Source organism: Cetorhinus maximus, chromosome 11, assembly GCF_964194155.1.
Source record: "Cetorhinus maximus chromosome 11, sCetMax3.hap1.1, whole genome shotgun sequence".
NCBI classification, from domain to species: domain Eukaryota; kingdom Metazoa; phylum Chordata; class Chondrichthyes; order Lamniformes; family Cetorhinidae; genus Cetorhinus; species Cetorhinus maximus.
The window spans coordinates 21,413,840-21,430,371 of NC_135889.1; the positions used below are offsets into that span (position 1 = coordinate 21,413,840).

General features: G+C 48.4%; 1 protein-coding gene across 2 annotated transcripts in view; it reads right to left on the reverse strand.

Annotated features, from left to right (window-relative positions):
* The window catches only part of bmpr2b (bone morphogenetic protein receptor, type II b (serine/threonine kinase)), a 342,278-nt gene extending 336,753 nt beyond the window's left edge, over positions 1–5,525 (reverse strand). Inside the window, exon 1 of one of the 2 annotated variants that reach the window (XM_078551618.1) lies at positions 4,804–5,525. Coding sequence is in view for 1 of the 2 variants with exons in the window: in XM_078551617.1 (XP_078407743.1) it covers positions 3,928–3,991 (64 nt within the window). In the remaining variant the exon portion in view is untranslated. Of the gene's footprint in view, positions 1–3,927 lie in introns of both variants that reach the window. The other variant, XM_078551617.1, reaches the window with a different exon arrangement.
* Between the last annotated feature and the right edge of the window lie 11,007 nt (positions 5,526–16,532).

Here is a 16,532-nt window from a genome sequence, read left to right on the forward strand (position 1 = left end):
GTGTCCAGTGAATGTTATAGCCACATGATGTCAGCTGATTTGCCATCTATCAGATTTATTTTTTTGTAAACAAAATAATGCAACATGCAATTCCAGGATATGTTCAAGGGCATGTTTATGGGGTTGTTAGAATCCATGCATTCATAAATCCGCTCGCCCACAGATGCTCCTCCTTCAATGCAAAAGGTAACCCATAATTCACCCATGCCCACAAAGGAACTGAAGAGTGTAACTCCTTTAATCCAATATTAACACCGAAATATTTGCCTCGCAACATCTATCACCTGCGCCCAGCCAACTAGTCTGGTATCCAATTGCATACTGTTATGGACTTCCATCAACATTGAGAACTCTCAGCAAAACTGTCATGCCTGCAATTGTCAATTAACTCAATAGTCAACAAATAGCCTAAGGCTCATTCAACAATTGCCCGTTCTTGCTAGACTCTAAAGACGTTAAGATGTATGGGGAGAGAGTGGGAGTATGGCGTTGAGATAGAGGATCAGCCATGATCATATTGAATGGCAGAGCAGGCTAGAATGGCCGAATGACCTACTCCTGCTCCTATTTTCTATGTTTCTCACCAAAGCCTGGATCGATATTGTAACAGCCAAATTAATTTTTAATAGATATAGCAAATGGAAGTCTGCCTGGACTAAGTTGCAGACTCCAATGCAGGCTGGGATACATTTCATGAGCTTAATTTTTCTTCTCCTGATGCATGTTGGTGGTGGACAGCCCAATGCTTCATGGAAAACTGCAAGTGTTGGATATTCAGGTGTTCATGGGCATTGAAACCAAGTTCTACATTCAAATGCTTATTTGCAGAAAGGTCACAGAAAAACAAACAGCAGTGCAAACCACAGTCGTTTGTTCAAAGGTACAAAGCCAACCACAGCACACGTTCCACTACTCTTGCCTAACCCCACACAGACCACAGTACATACTGGTCTGTCTCAGTTCAAATTCAGCAGATAACCCCACTGAGCTACAAGAAACATTAGTTCATCTATTTTGACATGCGGTTCACAGGCTCATAGTGCAGAGGTGCCCCTTGATGAGGGTGCAACAAGAAAACACAGCTTGTAGAAAAATACACTTCAGGACTTTTTCCCCCAGAAAAACAAATCACAAAACAATTATTTAAAACTCAAGTAATGAGATTAAGTCCATAGTCTAGGAATTGCTTGCTGACAACATAATAACATCAGTATCTGCCACCCATGCCCCCATCGGTCTCTCCCCTTCCCCTCTCGCCACAACACTCTCTCCCCTCCCCTCCCCATCTCACCCCCTCCCCTCCCCACCTCACCCCCTCCCACCAGTCGCTCCCTCCTCCTCCCACCTGTCCTCTTTCCCCTCCCTGTCGCTCCCTCCTCTCCCCTCTCCTCCAACTCCCACCCGCTCACACCTCTCCGCTCCCCTCCCCCTCCTACCCGTCGCTGTCTCCACTCGCCTCCCCTCCCACCCCTCTCTGCCACTCCCCCAACCCCTTTCCCCCCCCTCTTCCTCTCTCCTGTTCCCCTCCCTCCCCTTTCTCCTCCTCCCCTCCCAACCTCCTTCTCCCCCCTACCCCTCCCTGCTCTCCACTTCACCCCTTCCCCTCCTCCCTCCCCCTCTCCCCACTCCCCATCCTCCCTCTCCCCATCGCCTCTAACTCCACCATCCCCCTCCCCTCTCTCCCTCCTCCTCTCCCCCTCCTCTCCCTCCCCCTCTTTCTCCTTCCCGCCTCCTCCCTCTCTCCCTCACCCCTCCCCTCTCTCACCCCCCCACCTCCTCTCCTCCTCTCTCCCCTCCTGTTCTCCCCCCTTCTCTCCTCTCCTCCCCCTCCTCTCGTCGTCTCCCCCTCTCTCCCTCCTCCCGCTTCCTCCCCACTTCCTCCTTCCTGCCCCTCTCTCCATCTCCCACCGCCACACCTCCCCCCCTCACCCCCCTCCTCCCTCTCACCCCCCTTCTCCCCCTCCCTCTCACCCCCCTCCTCCTCCCCCCTCCCTCCCCTCCCCCCCTCCCCTCCCCTCCCCCTCCCATCCCCTCCTCCCTCCCCTCACTCCCTCACCTCCCTCCCCTCCTCCTCACCCCCCCCCCCACTCCCTCCCCCTCTCCCCTCACTCCCTCCCCCTCTCCCCTCACTCCTCCCCCCTCTCCCTCACCCCCTCACTCCCTCCCCCTCCCCTCACTCCCTCCCCCTCCCTCACACCCTCCCCCTCCCCTCACACCTCCCCTCCCCTCACACCCTCCCCTCCTCTCCCCTTTCTCTCCCCTCTTCCCTTTCTTCCCCCCCTCTCCTCTCTCCCCCCTTTCTCTCACCCCCCTCTTCCTCTTCCTTCTCTCCCCTCCCCTCTCCTCTCTCCCCCTCTCCCCCCCTCCTCCCCTTTCTTTCCCCCCCCCTCCTCTCTCCCCCTTTCCCTCCCTTTCTCTCTCCCACTTTCTCTCACTCCCTCTCCTCCCTCCCCCTTTCTCTCCCCCATCTCCTCTCTCCCCTTCTCTCCCCCCCTCTCCTCTCTCCCCTTTCTCTCCCCCCTCTCCTCTCTCCCCCCTCTCCTCTCACCCCTTTCTCTCCCCCCCCCTCCTCTCTCCCCTTTCTCTCCCCCCTCTCCTCTCTCCCTCTTTCTCTCCCCCCTCTCCTCTCCCCCTTCCTCTCCCTTCTCTCCCCCGTTCTCCTCTCTCCCCCTTCTCTCCCCCCTCCCCTCTCTCCCCTTTCTCTCCCCTCCCCCTCTCTCCCCTTTCTCTCCCCCTCTCCCCCTTTCTCTCCCCCCTTCCCTCTCTCTCCCCCTTTCTCTCCCCCCCTCCCCTCTCTCCCCCTCTCCCCTCTCTCCCCCTTTCTCTCCCCCTCTCCCCTTTCTCTCCCCCTTCCTCTCTCCCCCTTCCTCTCTCTCCCCCCACCCCTCTCTCCCCCACCCCTCTCTCCCCCTCCCTCCACCCCACCCCTCTCTCCCCCTCCCTCCACCCCACCCCTCTCTCCCCCTCCCTCCACCCCACCCCCCTCACCACCCCCCTCCCCTCTCTCCCCCTCACCACCCCCCTCCCTCTCTCCACCCCCCTCCCCACCTCCCCTCTCTCCACCCCCTCCCCACCTCCCCTCTCTCCACCCCTCCCCACCTCCCCTCTCTCCCCCCCTCCCCTCTCTCCACCCCCCCCTCCCCTCTCTCCACCCCCTCCCCACCTCCCCTCTCTCCACCCCCTCCCCACCTCCCCTCTCTCCCCCCTCCCCTCTCTCCCCCCTCCCCTCTCTCCACCCCCCCCTCTCTCCACCCCCTCCCCCCCCTCCACCCCCCCTCTCTCCACCCCCCTCCCCTCCTCCCCTCTCTCCACCCCCCTCCCCTCTCTCCACCCCCCTCCCCTCTCTCCCCTCTCTCCACCCCCCCTCCCCTCTCTCCCCTCTCTCCCCCACCCCCCTCTCCCCCACCCCTCTCTGCCCCTCTCCCCCACTCCCCTCTCCCCCACCCCTCTCTGCCCCTCTCCCCCACCCCCCTCTCCCCCACCCCTCTCTGCCCCTCTCCCCCACTCCCCTCTCCCCCACCCCTCTCTGCCCCTCTCCCCCACCCCCCTCTCCCCCACCCCTCTCTGCTCCTCTCCCCCACCCCCCTTTCCCCCACCCCTCTCTGCCCCTCTCCCCCACCCCTCTCTGCCCCTCTCCCCCACCCCTCTCTGCCCCTCTCCCCCACCCCTCGCCTTCCCCCCTCCCCTACCCCTCGCCTTCCCCCCTCCCCTCGCCCCCCTCCCCTCCCCTCGCCCCCCTCCCCTCGGCCCCCTCCCCTCGCCCTCCCCCTCTCCCTTCCTCCTCGCGCTCCCCCCACCATAGTGACATACCGAAGATTGGTGCAGTCTCTTTAAATCTGCCTCCCTCGACACCCCCACCCTACACCCCCACCCTTACACCTCTTTGGGCCGTGCCTCAGGCCCGGGATTAGATTTCCACTCACTTACCAGCCACGGCGCTCATCAGGGCGGCCTGGATCCCAAGGAAGAGCAGGCAGAAGGAAGCGGCCATGTCCGACCAGGATCAGTGTACAATAATAGTAATCAGAAGGCGGCGGGCAGTGTGTGAGTCAGTGATTGCGGCCCCAGGGTTACTGACAGCCGACGGCTCAAGGCTTCATTCCTTCAAAGAGGGGAATTTAAAAGCCACTTCCCGGCTCGCGCCGCCGCTCAGTCCGCGCGACCAACGGACGCTTTGTCCTAAGGAGGACGAAAGAAATGCGCCTCAAACCCCGAGAGTTAATCGGTGCTGATTATCGGCGACAAGTCGCAGCTCCTCACCCGCTTCGGTTAGATGTGTAATTATTATTTTCCCTTTTATTCTTCAGCTACTGTTTTAAAATCCAGAGGAAAGAAAGCCGCCGGCTTCCAGACTAAAAAAAAAGGGAGGGGGGGAAGGGAGTGAAAAATCTCCTCTTTCAAAAACTGTTCTCCTGATCGCGAAACAAAATTCTCAGGGGAAAAAATAATAATTCCCATTTATTTTACTGTTGTCGATTATAAATCCTCCACAAACTTTAATTCAAGTCCGCTGTGTAGGAGAGAGGAACTTAAAATAAAAACTTGTCAGAAGGAAAGGGAAAAAAAAATCCCTGTGAAACTCCAACAATTTCCTTTCCTTATCGACGATTTTTTTCCCCTCCGACGGAATTCTTTTTTCACTTATATCCTCGCTGCGTTGCTTTCTGGGGAGATTTCCACTTCAAATAATTGTAGTTTATTCCCTCTCTTCCCCCCTCGAGTGAAACGAGTTCGATCGAATTTACTTTGGATTTTTAAAAAATAATTTTCTTTTTTTTTTAAATGCAAGTCTTCGGCCGATACCTTTTCTTTCCTTTTAAATCGCTCTCACGAGCTCCATTGCAAGCTCTCCGTCCCGTCGGGGATTGATTTATTTAAATATATTTTTCTTTCCTTCCTTCGTTCGTTCGTTCGCCTCCCTCCCCTTCAATTTAATTCCCCATTTTCCATGCTGCAGCTCCAAGCAAGTAAAATAAAATTTCCCCTCCCCGCCCCCCCCCCCCCCCCTTCTCACCCCGACCGAGGGTTTATTCCCCCCAGCGGATCATCATGTCCTCCTTCCCCCACCCCCACAGCCCTTGTCTTTTCCTGATGTGGGGATGTGGGGGGGGGAAATGTCTAGACCACTCAGCCCAGGTTCAAGCACACGCAGGAGGCAGCTCAACTTCCGAAAAAAAACCTCTCCTCTTCCAGTTGCTTTGGTTTCTTTTTGTTGGTTGTATAAAGTTGTTTTCTCCTCTCTCGCCTATATAAACTCCCAGATCATCTCCCAGTACCGAATAATCCAGGAATACGGCAAAGATTTAAGGGGCTAAACGTATCTTCCCCCCCCCCACCAAGTAGGTTCCCAAGTGCGCTTTACTTTTTCCACTCCTACCGTGTGTCTGTACCCCCGCTGTTTTTGGATAGTGAAGATGGTGGGGAGCCAGTGATCATGAACATGGAGCAACAGCCAAAGCCAGACACACACAACACAGCAAGAAAATGGGAAACGCCCGCCAGACACACCACGGTCACACACTGAGGCAGAGACTGTCTGGATCTGAACAGCTCCCTCTATAGCACAGGCTCTGTGTTTAAAGGGGCAACTCAAATTAACCCTCAAAGGCCTGAAGTGGGATCAGACAAAAGATGAATTCTGGTTTTCCTCCTATAAGCCTACAACAACTTGCATTATATTACATTATGTGGAAACAATGCCTCAAGGCATTTTACTGAGGCATAAAGAACAAATGGACATAGAGCCAACAAAGGATAATTAGCAGTACCCAAAACCTTGATGGACATATGGTGGACTTTAAGGAGTGTCCTTAAGAAGGAGAGGGAGGCATAAGGGTTTAGGGAAAGATGCCTGGACTGTGAGTACTAGATAGCTGAAGAAACCCTTGACAGTGGTGGGGTGAGAGAGGAACTCACAAGCAGCCAGATTCAGACCATCCGGGGGTGGGGGGGTGGGGGCGGGATTTGTATGGCTGGAGCAGACAGGAAGGGAATTAAACACAATCTAATTTACACAATTTACACATCTATCAGTACAACCTTTCTTTAACAATAGCCAAGCCAGTTCTTACTCACCAGCATTTTCCTCCACATAACAACTTGTTCACACCTTGAGCAACTTTTCCTTTAACTCCTCTCACTTCTTTCAGGTAATAGGTATGGAAACCCACATGTGTCCTAGCCATATAGAAGCAAAATACAGTTATGATCTGAAATAAAAACGGAAATTGCTGGAAAAATTTGGCAGCGTCTGTGGAGAGAGATATAGTCAATTGGACAAGAGTCCAATATGACTCTTCCTTGGAAGAGCTATGGGTCCCAGCTATGCCCCTTTCTCTTTGTAAAATATGTTGAACGCTCCTTCTTCCACTCCCCTTTGACCTCTTTTTTACCATTACATTGATGATTACTTCCTTCTTCATCCTGATCTAAAAAAATTATTAACCCTGCATCAAATTGCTACCCATTCCTTATCTTTACACAGTTCGTTTCTGAATCCTCGCTTCATTTCCTGGACTTCTTTCTCAAACTTCATCTCCAATGATTGACTTCCCACCAACTCCTATAACTACCTAGATTATACCTCTTTCCAATCTGTTTCCTGTAAGCATTATATTCCCTTCTAGTTTGTCTATCTTCATCATATCTGCTCTGATGATACAATCTTCCATATCAAAGCTTCTAAACTATCCTCCCTTTTCTTCAACTAGTGATTCCTCTCCACTGTGATAGACAAAACCCTCAACTAGGTTCATTCCATTTCCGCACGCTTCTATCTTCACCTCATGAGTGTGATATAGTCCATCTTTCCTCACCCCATCAGCTGCTGCCAGATCATCTTCCACCATTTCTGCCACCTCCAACTTAATCCAACACATCTTCCCCTCTCCTGCCCACTTTCTAGCGAAACAGTTCTTTTGGTGACATACTGGCTCACACATCCACCACCCTTACTCCTGCTCCACTTCCTCTGGCAACATCCCATGCAAGCACAGGAGATGCTATTCAGGGCCCTAAATACTCCTTCCAGGTAAGAGAGCAATTTATATGTACGCCCTCTAACCTAATATATAGTAATTGTTATTCGTGTACAGTCTTCTCTGAGAAGGGGGAACCAAACGCAGATTAGGTGACCACTTTGTCGGACATCACAAGTTTGTTCCTAGGCTCCCTGTGGTTTGTCACTTAAATTTTTCATTCAAATCCAACTCTGACTTCTTTATCTTTGGCCTTCTACACATTTCCAATGAAAGCTCGAGGAACAGCAATTTTATCTTTCTGCAAGTTACATTACAGCCTTCTGGTTTTAAGATTAACTTAAATAACTTTGGAACTGATCCAAAGCTTCCACAGGAAATGTTAGTGGTGTGGGATAAGTGTATCGATATTCCAAGTTGGTGCTTAGGATGGTCACCTTCCATTGGAACACTGTACTGACGAGGTGCTCAGCATCCTTGGTGTTGAACTGCTTTTTTTCCTCTCAGTCCCTGGGCTGCTGGAGCCAGCTCTACTTTGCAAATTTTTCCTACCTTACGTCTACTGTCCTTCCCCTCCCTCCCCTTCATTACCTCAGTTATTCAAACATTCAATTTGTTTTTATTCTTCCTACCCTTTTATTTTGGCTGAGGTACAAAATTAGGGCTTTGCATCTTTCTTTACCAAGAAGGTACTGCCAAAGTCATCATAAAAGAGGAAGTAGTTGAGATACAGGATGGGCTAACAATTGATAAAGAGTAGGTCTTAGAAAGGCTGGCTATACTTAAAGTTGATAAGTCACCAGGATCAGATGGGATGCCTCTGAGTGTGCTGAGGGGAGTAAGGGTGGAAATTGCAGAGGTACTGGCCATAATCTTCCAATTCTTCTTAGATACAGGGGTTGTGCCATAGGACTGGAGAATTGCAAATGCCCCTTGTCTAAAAAAGGTGTAAGGATAAACCCAGTAACTACAGACCAGTCAGTTTTACCTCAGTGTGGGAAAGTTTTTAGAATGATAATCCAGGACAAAATTAACCGTTATTGGGACAAGTGTACATTAATGAAAGAAAACTAGCATGGATTTCTAAAAGGTAAATCATGCTTAACTAACTTGATGAGGGCTATGCAGTTGATATGTTATACATGCAATTTCTAAAGGCATTTGATAAAGTGCCACTTGTCAGCAAAGTTGAAGCCTATGGAATAAAAGGGACAGTGCAGCATGGATATGAAGTTGGCTGATTGACAGAAAACAGAGAGTAATGGTGAACAGCTGTTTTTTTGGAGGAAGGTAAACAGTGGGGTTCCCCAGGTATCAGCTAGAACCACTGCTTTTCTTGATATATATTAGTGACCTAGACTTGAGAGTACAGGGCACAATTTCAAAATTTTCCGATGGCACCAAATTTGGAAGTATTGTGAACTTTGAAGAGGATAATGATAAACTTCAAGAGGACATAGACTGGTGGAATGGGCAGCCACGTGGCAGATGTAGTTTAATGCAGAGAAGTATGAAGTAATACGTTTTGGGACGAAGAAGGAAAAAGACAATGTAATCTAAAAGGTATAATTCTAGATAAGGTGCAGGAACGGAGACACCTGGGGGAATATGTATACAAATCATTGAAGGTGGAAGGACAGATTGAGAAGGCAGTTAAAAAGGCATTTGGGTTCCTGAGCTTTATAAATAGAGGCATAGAATACAAAAGCAAGGAAATTATGATATAACGTTATATAACATTGGTTTGGCTTCAACTGGAGTATTGGGTCCAATACTGGGCAGTGCACATTAGAAAGAATGTGAAAGATTTAGAGGGGGTGCAGAAACAGTTTACGAGAATGGTAACAGGAATGAGAGACTTCCGTTATGAGGATAGATTGGAGAAGCTGCAGTTGTTCTCCTTAGATAAGAGAAGGTTGAGAGGAAGTTCGATTAGAGTTGCTCAACATAATGAGGGGTCTAGACAGAACAGATAAGGAGAAACTGTTCCCAGTGGTGGAAGGGTCAAGAACCAGAGGATACTGATTTAAGGTGATTGGCAAAAGAAGTAATGCAGACATGAGGGAAAACGTTTTATTCAGTGAGTGGTTAGAATCTGGAATACATTTACTGAGAGGGTGGTGGAAACAGATTCAATTGTGGTCTTCAAAAGGAAATTGGATAAACACCTGAAGAAGAAAAAATGCTGAGCTACAGAGAAAGGGTGAGGGCTTGGGACTAGCTGATTTGCCCTTGCAGATAGCCAGCACAGATAGACAGGCTGAATAGCCGCCTTCTGTGCAGTCATTAGTCTGTAATTCTATTTTGTTCTTTTTAAATTCTATTCACCTGTAATGTCTTCCAGTTCTGATGAAAGGTCTCATGAAATATTAACTTCTTCAGTCTCTTCACAGGTGCTGACCGACCGTCTGAGTGTTTCCAGCATTTTTTAATTTTCAGTTCCCAAGGAGTAAACTGAGGTAAAGATTCCATTGTACCAGGACCTTTCTGGTCCATCAGTACATTGCAACCCTTGTATGGAGAAAGCTGGTCCAGGATATTCCATGGATCAGCTGTTTGGAATAGATTTTAGCTCATGACAGTTTTATGTTGAGATCTTTATATATTAGAAGAGGGGAAATTTGTAAATGACAAATAATCTGAAAAAACCCTATGTTAGAAGTTACTGGAGCTTGGCCTCAGGATTTAGAAGTGAAAAGAAGAAGAAATAATGTAATTACTATAACATCTTTCATGGAGGTCCCAAAACATTTTACACCATGTGTGTCAGCCGTGGCTCAGTTGCAAGCATTCACTCCAAGACTTGAGGACAACAATTAGGCTGACTAATACTAAGTATTGAGAGAGTCATATCAATTATAGATAAGAGCATCTCTAACCACTTCCATGTATCACTCACCACCCACATACCCATATCCACTTTCATGCCCCAACCCTACATCCTGTATCAGCTCCTGGAAAAAAATATCCCCAATTCACTTACAACTGCACTTTCAGGATCCCAACCATCTAGCCTTTGAACCTCCATTCGTTACAACATTTCTGCAGCTACTGATTTGCTCAACTGCACCCTCACCTCTACCTTTGATGTTTTGGACCCCAATAAAATCATCACCCTCTCTCATCCAGGCCATTCCCTTGGTATGGCCGTCATCTCTGCTCCATCAAGTCCAAGGGAAGCAGATTTTAAAGAATATGGCAGACAACATTGGGTTTAGCTATCCATCTCCCACATCTGGCTGGACCATTTAAAACACTATCAGGTTCTGCTCTTGTCTGTTAAAACTGCTCACTATTCCAGATCATCCAGGAATGCAAAAATAACCTCCTGCTTCTTCTCTGTACTGTATACATCTTCTTAAACCCATCTCCCATCTCCTCCTCCTCACCTCCAACGACGGGTGAGGAGCTCATGGACTTTTTTGTCACAAAGATTGAGACAATCCTATCAGCTGCTTCTGCTTGCATCACTCCTTTTCACTAACCCATGGGCCAAACTCGTATAATGCTCTCCCATGCCCTTACTCTGAACTCACATCTTTCTTTGGTTTTTCTCATAACTCACCTCGTGATTTCTCTGAGCTCATCATGTTCATGAGACCAACCTCCTGCTCTCTTAATCCTATTCCCGCTAAACTGCTGATCATCCACCCTCCCCTCCTGGCCCCCATGTTTGCCAATATTGTAAAGGTTATCTCTCTGTTTAGGTGTTGGTTGTTCCTCCCTCCTTTAAATCTGCTGGCATCATCCCTCTCAAAAAAAAAAATCCTTGATCCCTCCATCCTTGCTAACTACCATCCCTCCTCTTCAAAGTCCTTGAATGTCTCCCAAATCTGGTCCCATCTTTCCCAGATATACAGTATTGAATGAGCAGAAATTTCCTCCAATTAAGTATTAGGAAAACCAAAGCTATTTTTTTCGCTCCCTGTTCCAAACTCCATTTGCTAGCTACCAACTCCCTCCCTGTCCCTGGAAACTGTTTGAGATTAAACCAGTCTTACACACCTTGTCACATTTGATCCCGCAATAAGCTTCCAACCTCATATTCGTGCCATCACTAAGGCCACCTCTGTAATACGCCCGACTTCTCAGCTCATCTGCTGCTGGAACCCTAACTCGTGCATTTGTTAGCTCTAGACTCGACTAGTCCAATGCACTCCTTGCTGGTCTCCCACATAACGTCTCTCACTTCATACTCCCCTGCAAATGATTTGTTTGTTTCTCACCTTCACCTTGGAATGTGGCCTTGCATTTTTATGCAGTTTGCTCTGTCTCAGTTCAAATTGCAAAATTTCCAGTCAGTTGAGGGTTAAAAATCCATATTTTCAAAATTAAAGGGGCATAGCCTTGTAATAGACCCCAAGTCGGAGGTTCAGAAGCGCTACAGCTAAAGCCATCTGCTCACAAGGACCACCATTGAGCAAAAATATAAAAACAAAAAACTGCAGATGCTGGAGATCCAAAACAAAAACAGAAATACCTGGAAAAACTCAGCAGGTCTGGCAGCATCGGCGGAGAAGAGCAAAGTTGACGTTTCGAGTCCACATGACCCTTCAACAGAACTAAGTAGAAATAGGAAAGGGGTGAAGCAGGTCATTGGACTTCTCAAGATGCAGTTCCTGTGCCTCTACTGGTTGGGTGGCGCCTTGCACCACACTATGGTGCATTATGGTGGTGTGCTGCATTCTCCATAACATGGATGTCGAGAGAGGTGTGAACCTTTAAGAGGTTGAAGCGCTAGATTGACACAGTTCATCAGAGGAGGAAGTGGAAGAAGATGGTGCCATACCATTCAGGGAGATGGCCAGGGGCATCTCAGGAGTCAAAGCAGTCATCAGGACGCCGTGAACGCCAGGGTACAGCTGATCCAGGCATGTTCACCTAAGCACCACTCATTCAGCAGGACTGCTTGCTCTGGCATTCACTCTGCTCTGACTGTGAAAACACATTGATTAAACACACAACTTTGAATAGATCCATTCTTACCAACAATGCCTAGTACACATCTCCCCAGTGGTCTCAGTGTCCCCATTCTTTCCTTTTACCTCTTCCTTTTTTTCCCCAGTTTTTCCATTAAAGAATGGAAGCTCACACTTCAAAGATCACTGCTCAACATGGCCAATGTAATTAAGAAATAATAATTTACACAAGCACAAATGAATGTCAACCAAGAGCGCCACACAGTGGAATGAGTGACAGTGGCCTTCACTCTCAGTCACTTCTACACAGTGCTGTTGGCCTCCGATGAGGTGGAGGAATCCTGCTCATCAGTGTCTGCTTGTAGCTGAGATGCCCTTGGCAGTTGTCCTTGTAACGGAGGTGTCAGTGGGGGCACCTCTAGAAGCTGCTGCACTGGCATCAACGCAGATGCTGCATAGATGATCTCTTAGTCAGAGGGGCCAAGGAAGCCAATGATGAAGATGACACCCTGTGAGGGGTGGCACCTTCATCCTCATCAGTTACTGCCTCTGCCCTTGGATGAAGCTCTGGAATGCTAGAGGAGACCACTGGCTGGGATGCAGCTGACATCTACTCCATGCATCTTTGCGCTATCAGCGCCAGTGAACATTGCACTAAATCTGTGCATGTCAGTGTGCTGTTCCTGCATCCACTCAGAGTGTTGCAGCATATGGTTCTCCATGAGGTTGGTCACACGCTCAATGCATTCAAAACCCTGAGACATAGTGGTGCACATGTAATGAATGGACTCCTCCACCCTGCACTGCTACCAGAAACACCATTTAGTTCACGTTGCTGGTCAAAATGAGTGCCAAGGCCAGCTGAACATGTTTGTGTCTGTCCTCCCTCCTCCAAATGAGATTGTCCACAGTTACTTCTGTCTTTCTCACCTCGTCTTACTCATTCATGATGTGGTCTTCACTCTGGACCACCCTTTCTAACCACGCTTGAGGACATACTGATGTGAGAGTATCTACTGGTGGAGGGTGCGCTTGAATGATGTGACAGTGCTGGCCCTGTGGCTTCATCTGAGGACACCGGTGATGTTGCTGCTGCACAGGCATGCTTCTCCGCAACTGGCCCTCTGGGAGACATATGAAGGAGATCATGAGAATTTACCTCTAACAGTAGATGCCTCTGTAGAGCTGAGCTTCCCAATCCAGCTGAAGTTTTGGCATGCTGTCGAACAGGGAGGAATGCACTCCATCCCCATCATCTACAGAATTCAATATCTTTTTGTCTTCCCTAACAAGTATTCCCATCTCTCCAACATCTACTTATTTGTGCAACACCATCCTCGTGATGTCAAGTGCCGACTCCTCCATTGCAATTAGGATGGCGAGCTGGGGCACTCCTCCTGTGTGTGCCCTCTTTCTTACATTATGCACCTTCTTCTCCTGTAAGGGCAATAAATAAGGCAATGCTGGCCTCTCACCAGTTCCAGTGACTAATTTCAATGAGATGCTGCATTTATCAGTGCTGCCAGCTTCACATTAGTGCTAGGAATTTGAGCCTTGTTGACTGGTCTGTACTTACCCTGGGCACACATATCTCCCATGTTCAGGAGCACCATGCAACCCTCAGGATGATCAGCTTTTGTGTCTGCTGGTGACTGTAGACCTGAAGGCCTATCATCTGGGTGTCATATTACACTCAATTTGTCAGAACAAAGAAGGTCATTGATCCTCTTTTGACAGTGCACCCAGTCTGCCTCACAACATTATAGCTGCTCACATGTTCTACCACTTCCAGCTAGACCTGTTTGGTTTGACTGGTTAGCCTTCTCCTGCCACTCTCTGGGAACAAGCCACCTTGCTTTTTTCGCATCACCCCCAGAATCACCTCAAGGTAACATCACTAAGTTTTAGGGCTGCCCTGTCACAAGTGCCTAGCCTCTGCCTCCCATCCTCCTTGGTTCTGCCTGACATGGTGTTGCAAGATGGCTGCCACAATAATGGCAGCTGTTATCCCTTACATCAGCTCATACTTTCAGCCTCCCACCTCTTTTCCATGTCTGTTGCCACTCATTGACCACTAAATTTACCCTCCAATTAGGGCTAACCTCTGGGAAAATCACAACGCATAATTGCTTCCCAGTTGGAATAAGGTCGAGTCCCGGAAATGGTGCTGATGTTGACCCCAAACTGAAAATCCTGCCCTTGGATTCCAAAGGCTAAATTATGAGGAGTGATTACACAAACTAGGGTATTCCCTGGAATTTAGAAGGTTAAAGGGTGATTCAATTGAAGTTTTCAAGATATTAAGGGGAACAAATAGGGCAGATAGGGAAAAGCTATTTCCACTGTTTGGGGAATCTAGTTCTAGTTTAAAAATTAGAAGAAGACCTTTCAGAGTGGAATTACTACACACAAATGATGGTGGAAATTTGGAATGCTTCCACAAATGGCAATTGATGCTAGGTCAATTGTTAATTTTAAATCTGAGATTGATACATTTCTCTTAACCAAGGTACTAAAGGGATGTGGGGGCAACAGTAAATATATAGAGGGAGGTTGCAGATCAGCCATGACCTCATTAAATGGCGGAACAGGCTTGATGAGCAAATGGCCTGTGCCTGCCCTTGGTTCCTCTGATGGTGAGAATCTCAGGAGGATCGTCTACTTGGCACTTCTGCCTAAAGATGGTTGCAAACACATCAGGCTTGTCTTTTGCTCTCACATGCAGGGCTCCCCCATCATTGAGAATGAGGATGTTCATGGAGCCTCCTCCTCCTGTTAGTCGTTCAATTGTCCCACCACTATCCACATCAGGGGTGAAAGGGTTAGGAAGGAGCGGGATGATGAAGAAAGTTGAGATGCCTCTCATCCACAAAAAGCCCCATATGGTCAGTGTTTGAAATAGCCTTTCCTAATCAAACTCCTACTGCCTGGCTTCATGTGCCAATCCCTGTTTAGAACTATGGGCAGAGGTGTGAAGGTGAGTGAATGGTGCCTCAAAACCAGATAGGTCCAGGCAGGTGGGGCTCAACAGTCTTGTTTGGTAGCCTGCTTAAGAGAAAAAAAACTCTGATTTTAAACCTCTAGCTATGGCCAAATAGTAAAGTCTTTGCTGGCTGACAATATGGAAGAATGCAGACAATGCCAACTGACTGGATGGCAATATATAAAGGACAGCTGAGGCTCTCCAGCTTGTTTAGCAGTTCAACTAGGCAAAGGACAACTCCAGAATTAAAATCTGCATCCTTTCAGCTGCTGTACTTGTGGTGCATGTTGCAAGAATACAGCATTAGGTGCCTCAGATGAGAGAGTGGAAGTGGCTCTGCACAAACCTCACCCACTTAAATATACTCAATATGCAGTTTGTTCAGCAAATCAAATCAACCAATATATCATCAGACTACTAAGCCCCGTGGTGACAGGAAGTGGCAACAGGGACAGGTAGAGGACGCTACTGGCAGTCTTCTGTCGTAGCCCTGCACACAGGTAGCCTCAGAATGATGGTCGCACTCCACAGGTCGGAGCAGTTATGGAGCTCAAATCCTCCTAAGGTGACAAAGCAGACCCTTTCTGGTACAGCTCCACAATCCAGGGAAGGGGTAGAAAAGGAACTCTAAACACAGCCTGCCCTTCTTGCACTTGCCAGGTTGGTCACAAATCACTGCAGTCGAAACATAAAGCAAACAAAGAACAACTGACTACTGGATTTCACTAAGCTCGTGCAATGAGAGAACACCTAGACAATAATACAAGACCAGAGTGTAGAACAGTCCTCATAGCCAGAAAGGTCGGCAATATTGATGTGGCTGCTCTAAGTAAAACAAGGAGTGGTATTTAATCCAGACAACGGGGTCTCACCTGTTGGCTGGAGAGCCAGCGAGAGCCCTACATCATCTCCTTTGTGGAAGTCTCACCTGACTAAGTGCCAGTCAGGCACCTAGGTGGCCAGCAGCAGGCCTTCCCTGGGATCAAGAACCCTGGGGGTGTAAACCCTGGCCAATCAGAGGCCAGCAGCTTATCATTGCAATCAAGATCATGGGGGGTGTGGTGGTAGCTAGCAGCAAGGCACCCATCGTTTCATAATAAACAATCATTCTGAGTTTATTGAATGCACCCAGGACCAGCAAGGCACCCCAGGTCACACGTAAATGAGGGTAGGATGGGGGGCGCTGGGTGGTCACAGGAGAGTGGGGGGATGAGGGTCTGCAGCAAGGACAGGGATGGACTCTCAGTGGCCCTCTTTCCAACGCCCGGTCCCTTATCAGGCACTGAGTGCCTTTGTATCCGTTACCCCACCTGCACCCCTCCCTTGGAGCCCACAAGTAAATGGGACAGGGTTCTTTTTTTCTCGCCATATGTCTGTAAACAAAGATGTTTTAATTTTTGAAATAGGCTGTGGCATGTTTACCCAACTCCACTGTTTGTGAGGTCAATTTTAAAGTGACTCACAGCAAATTCTCTGAAGGGTTAAATCAGAAGTATAGTTTATTCATACATTCAAACACAGGGCATGGTCATAACTTCATGCACACACACAAGCACACAATAAGAAGATAGGAAAAATTAGTTTTTACAGCTATGAATAATTGAAAAGAAAAAGAACCACAGATATGGATATCAGTTCACATAATTGCCAGAG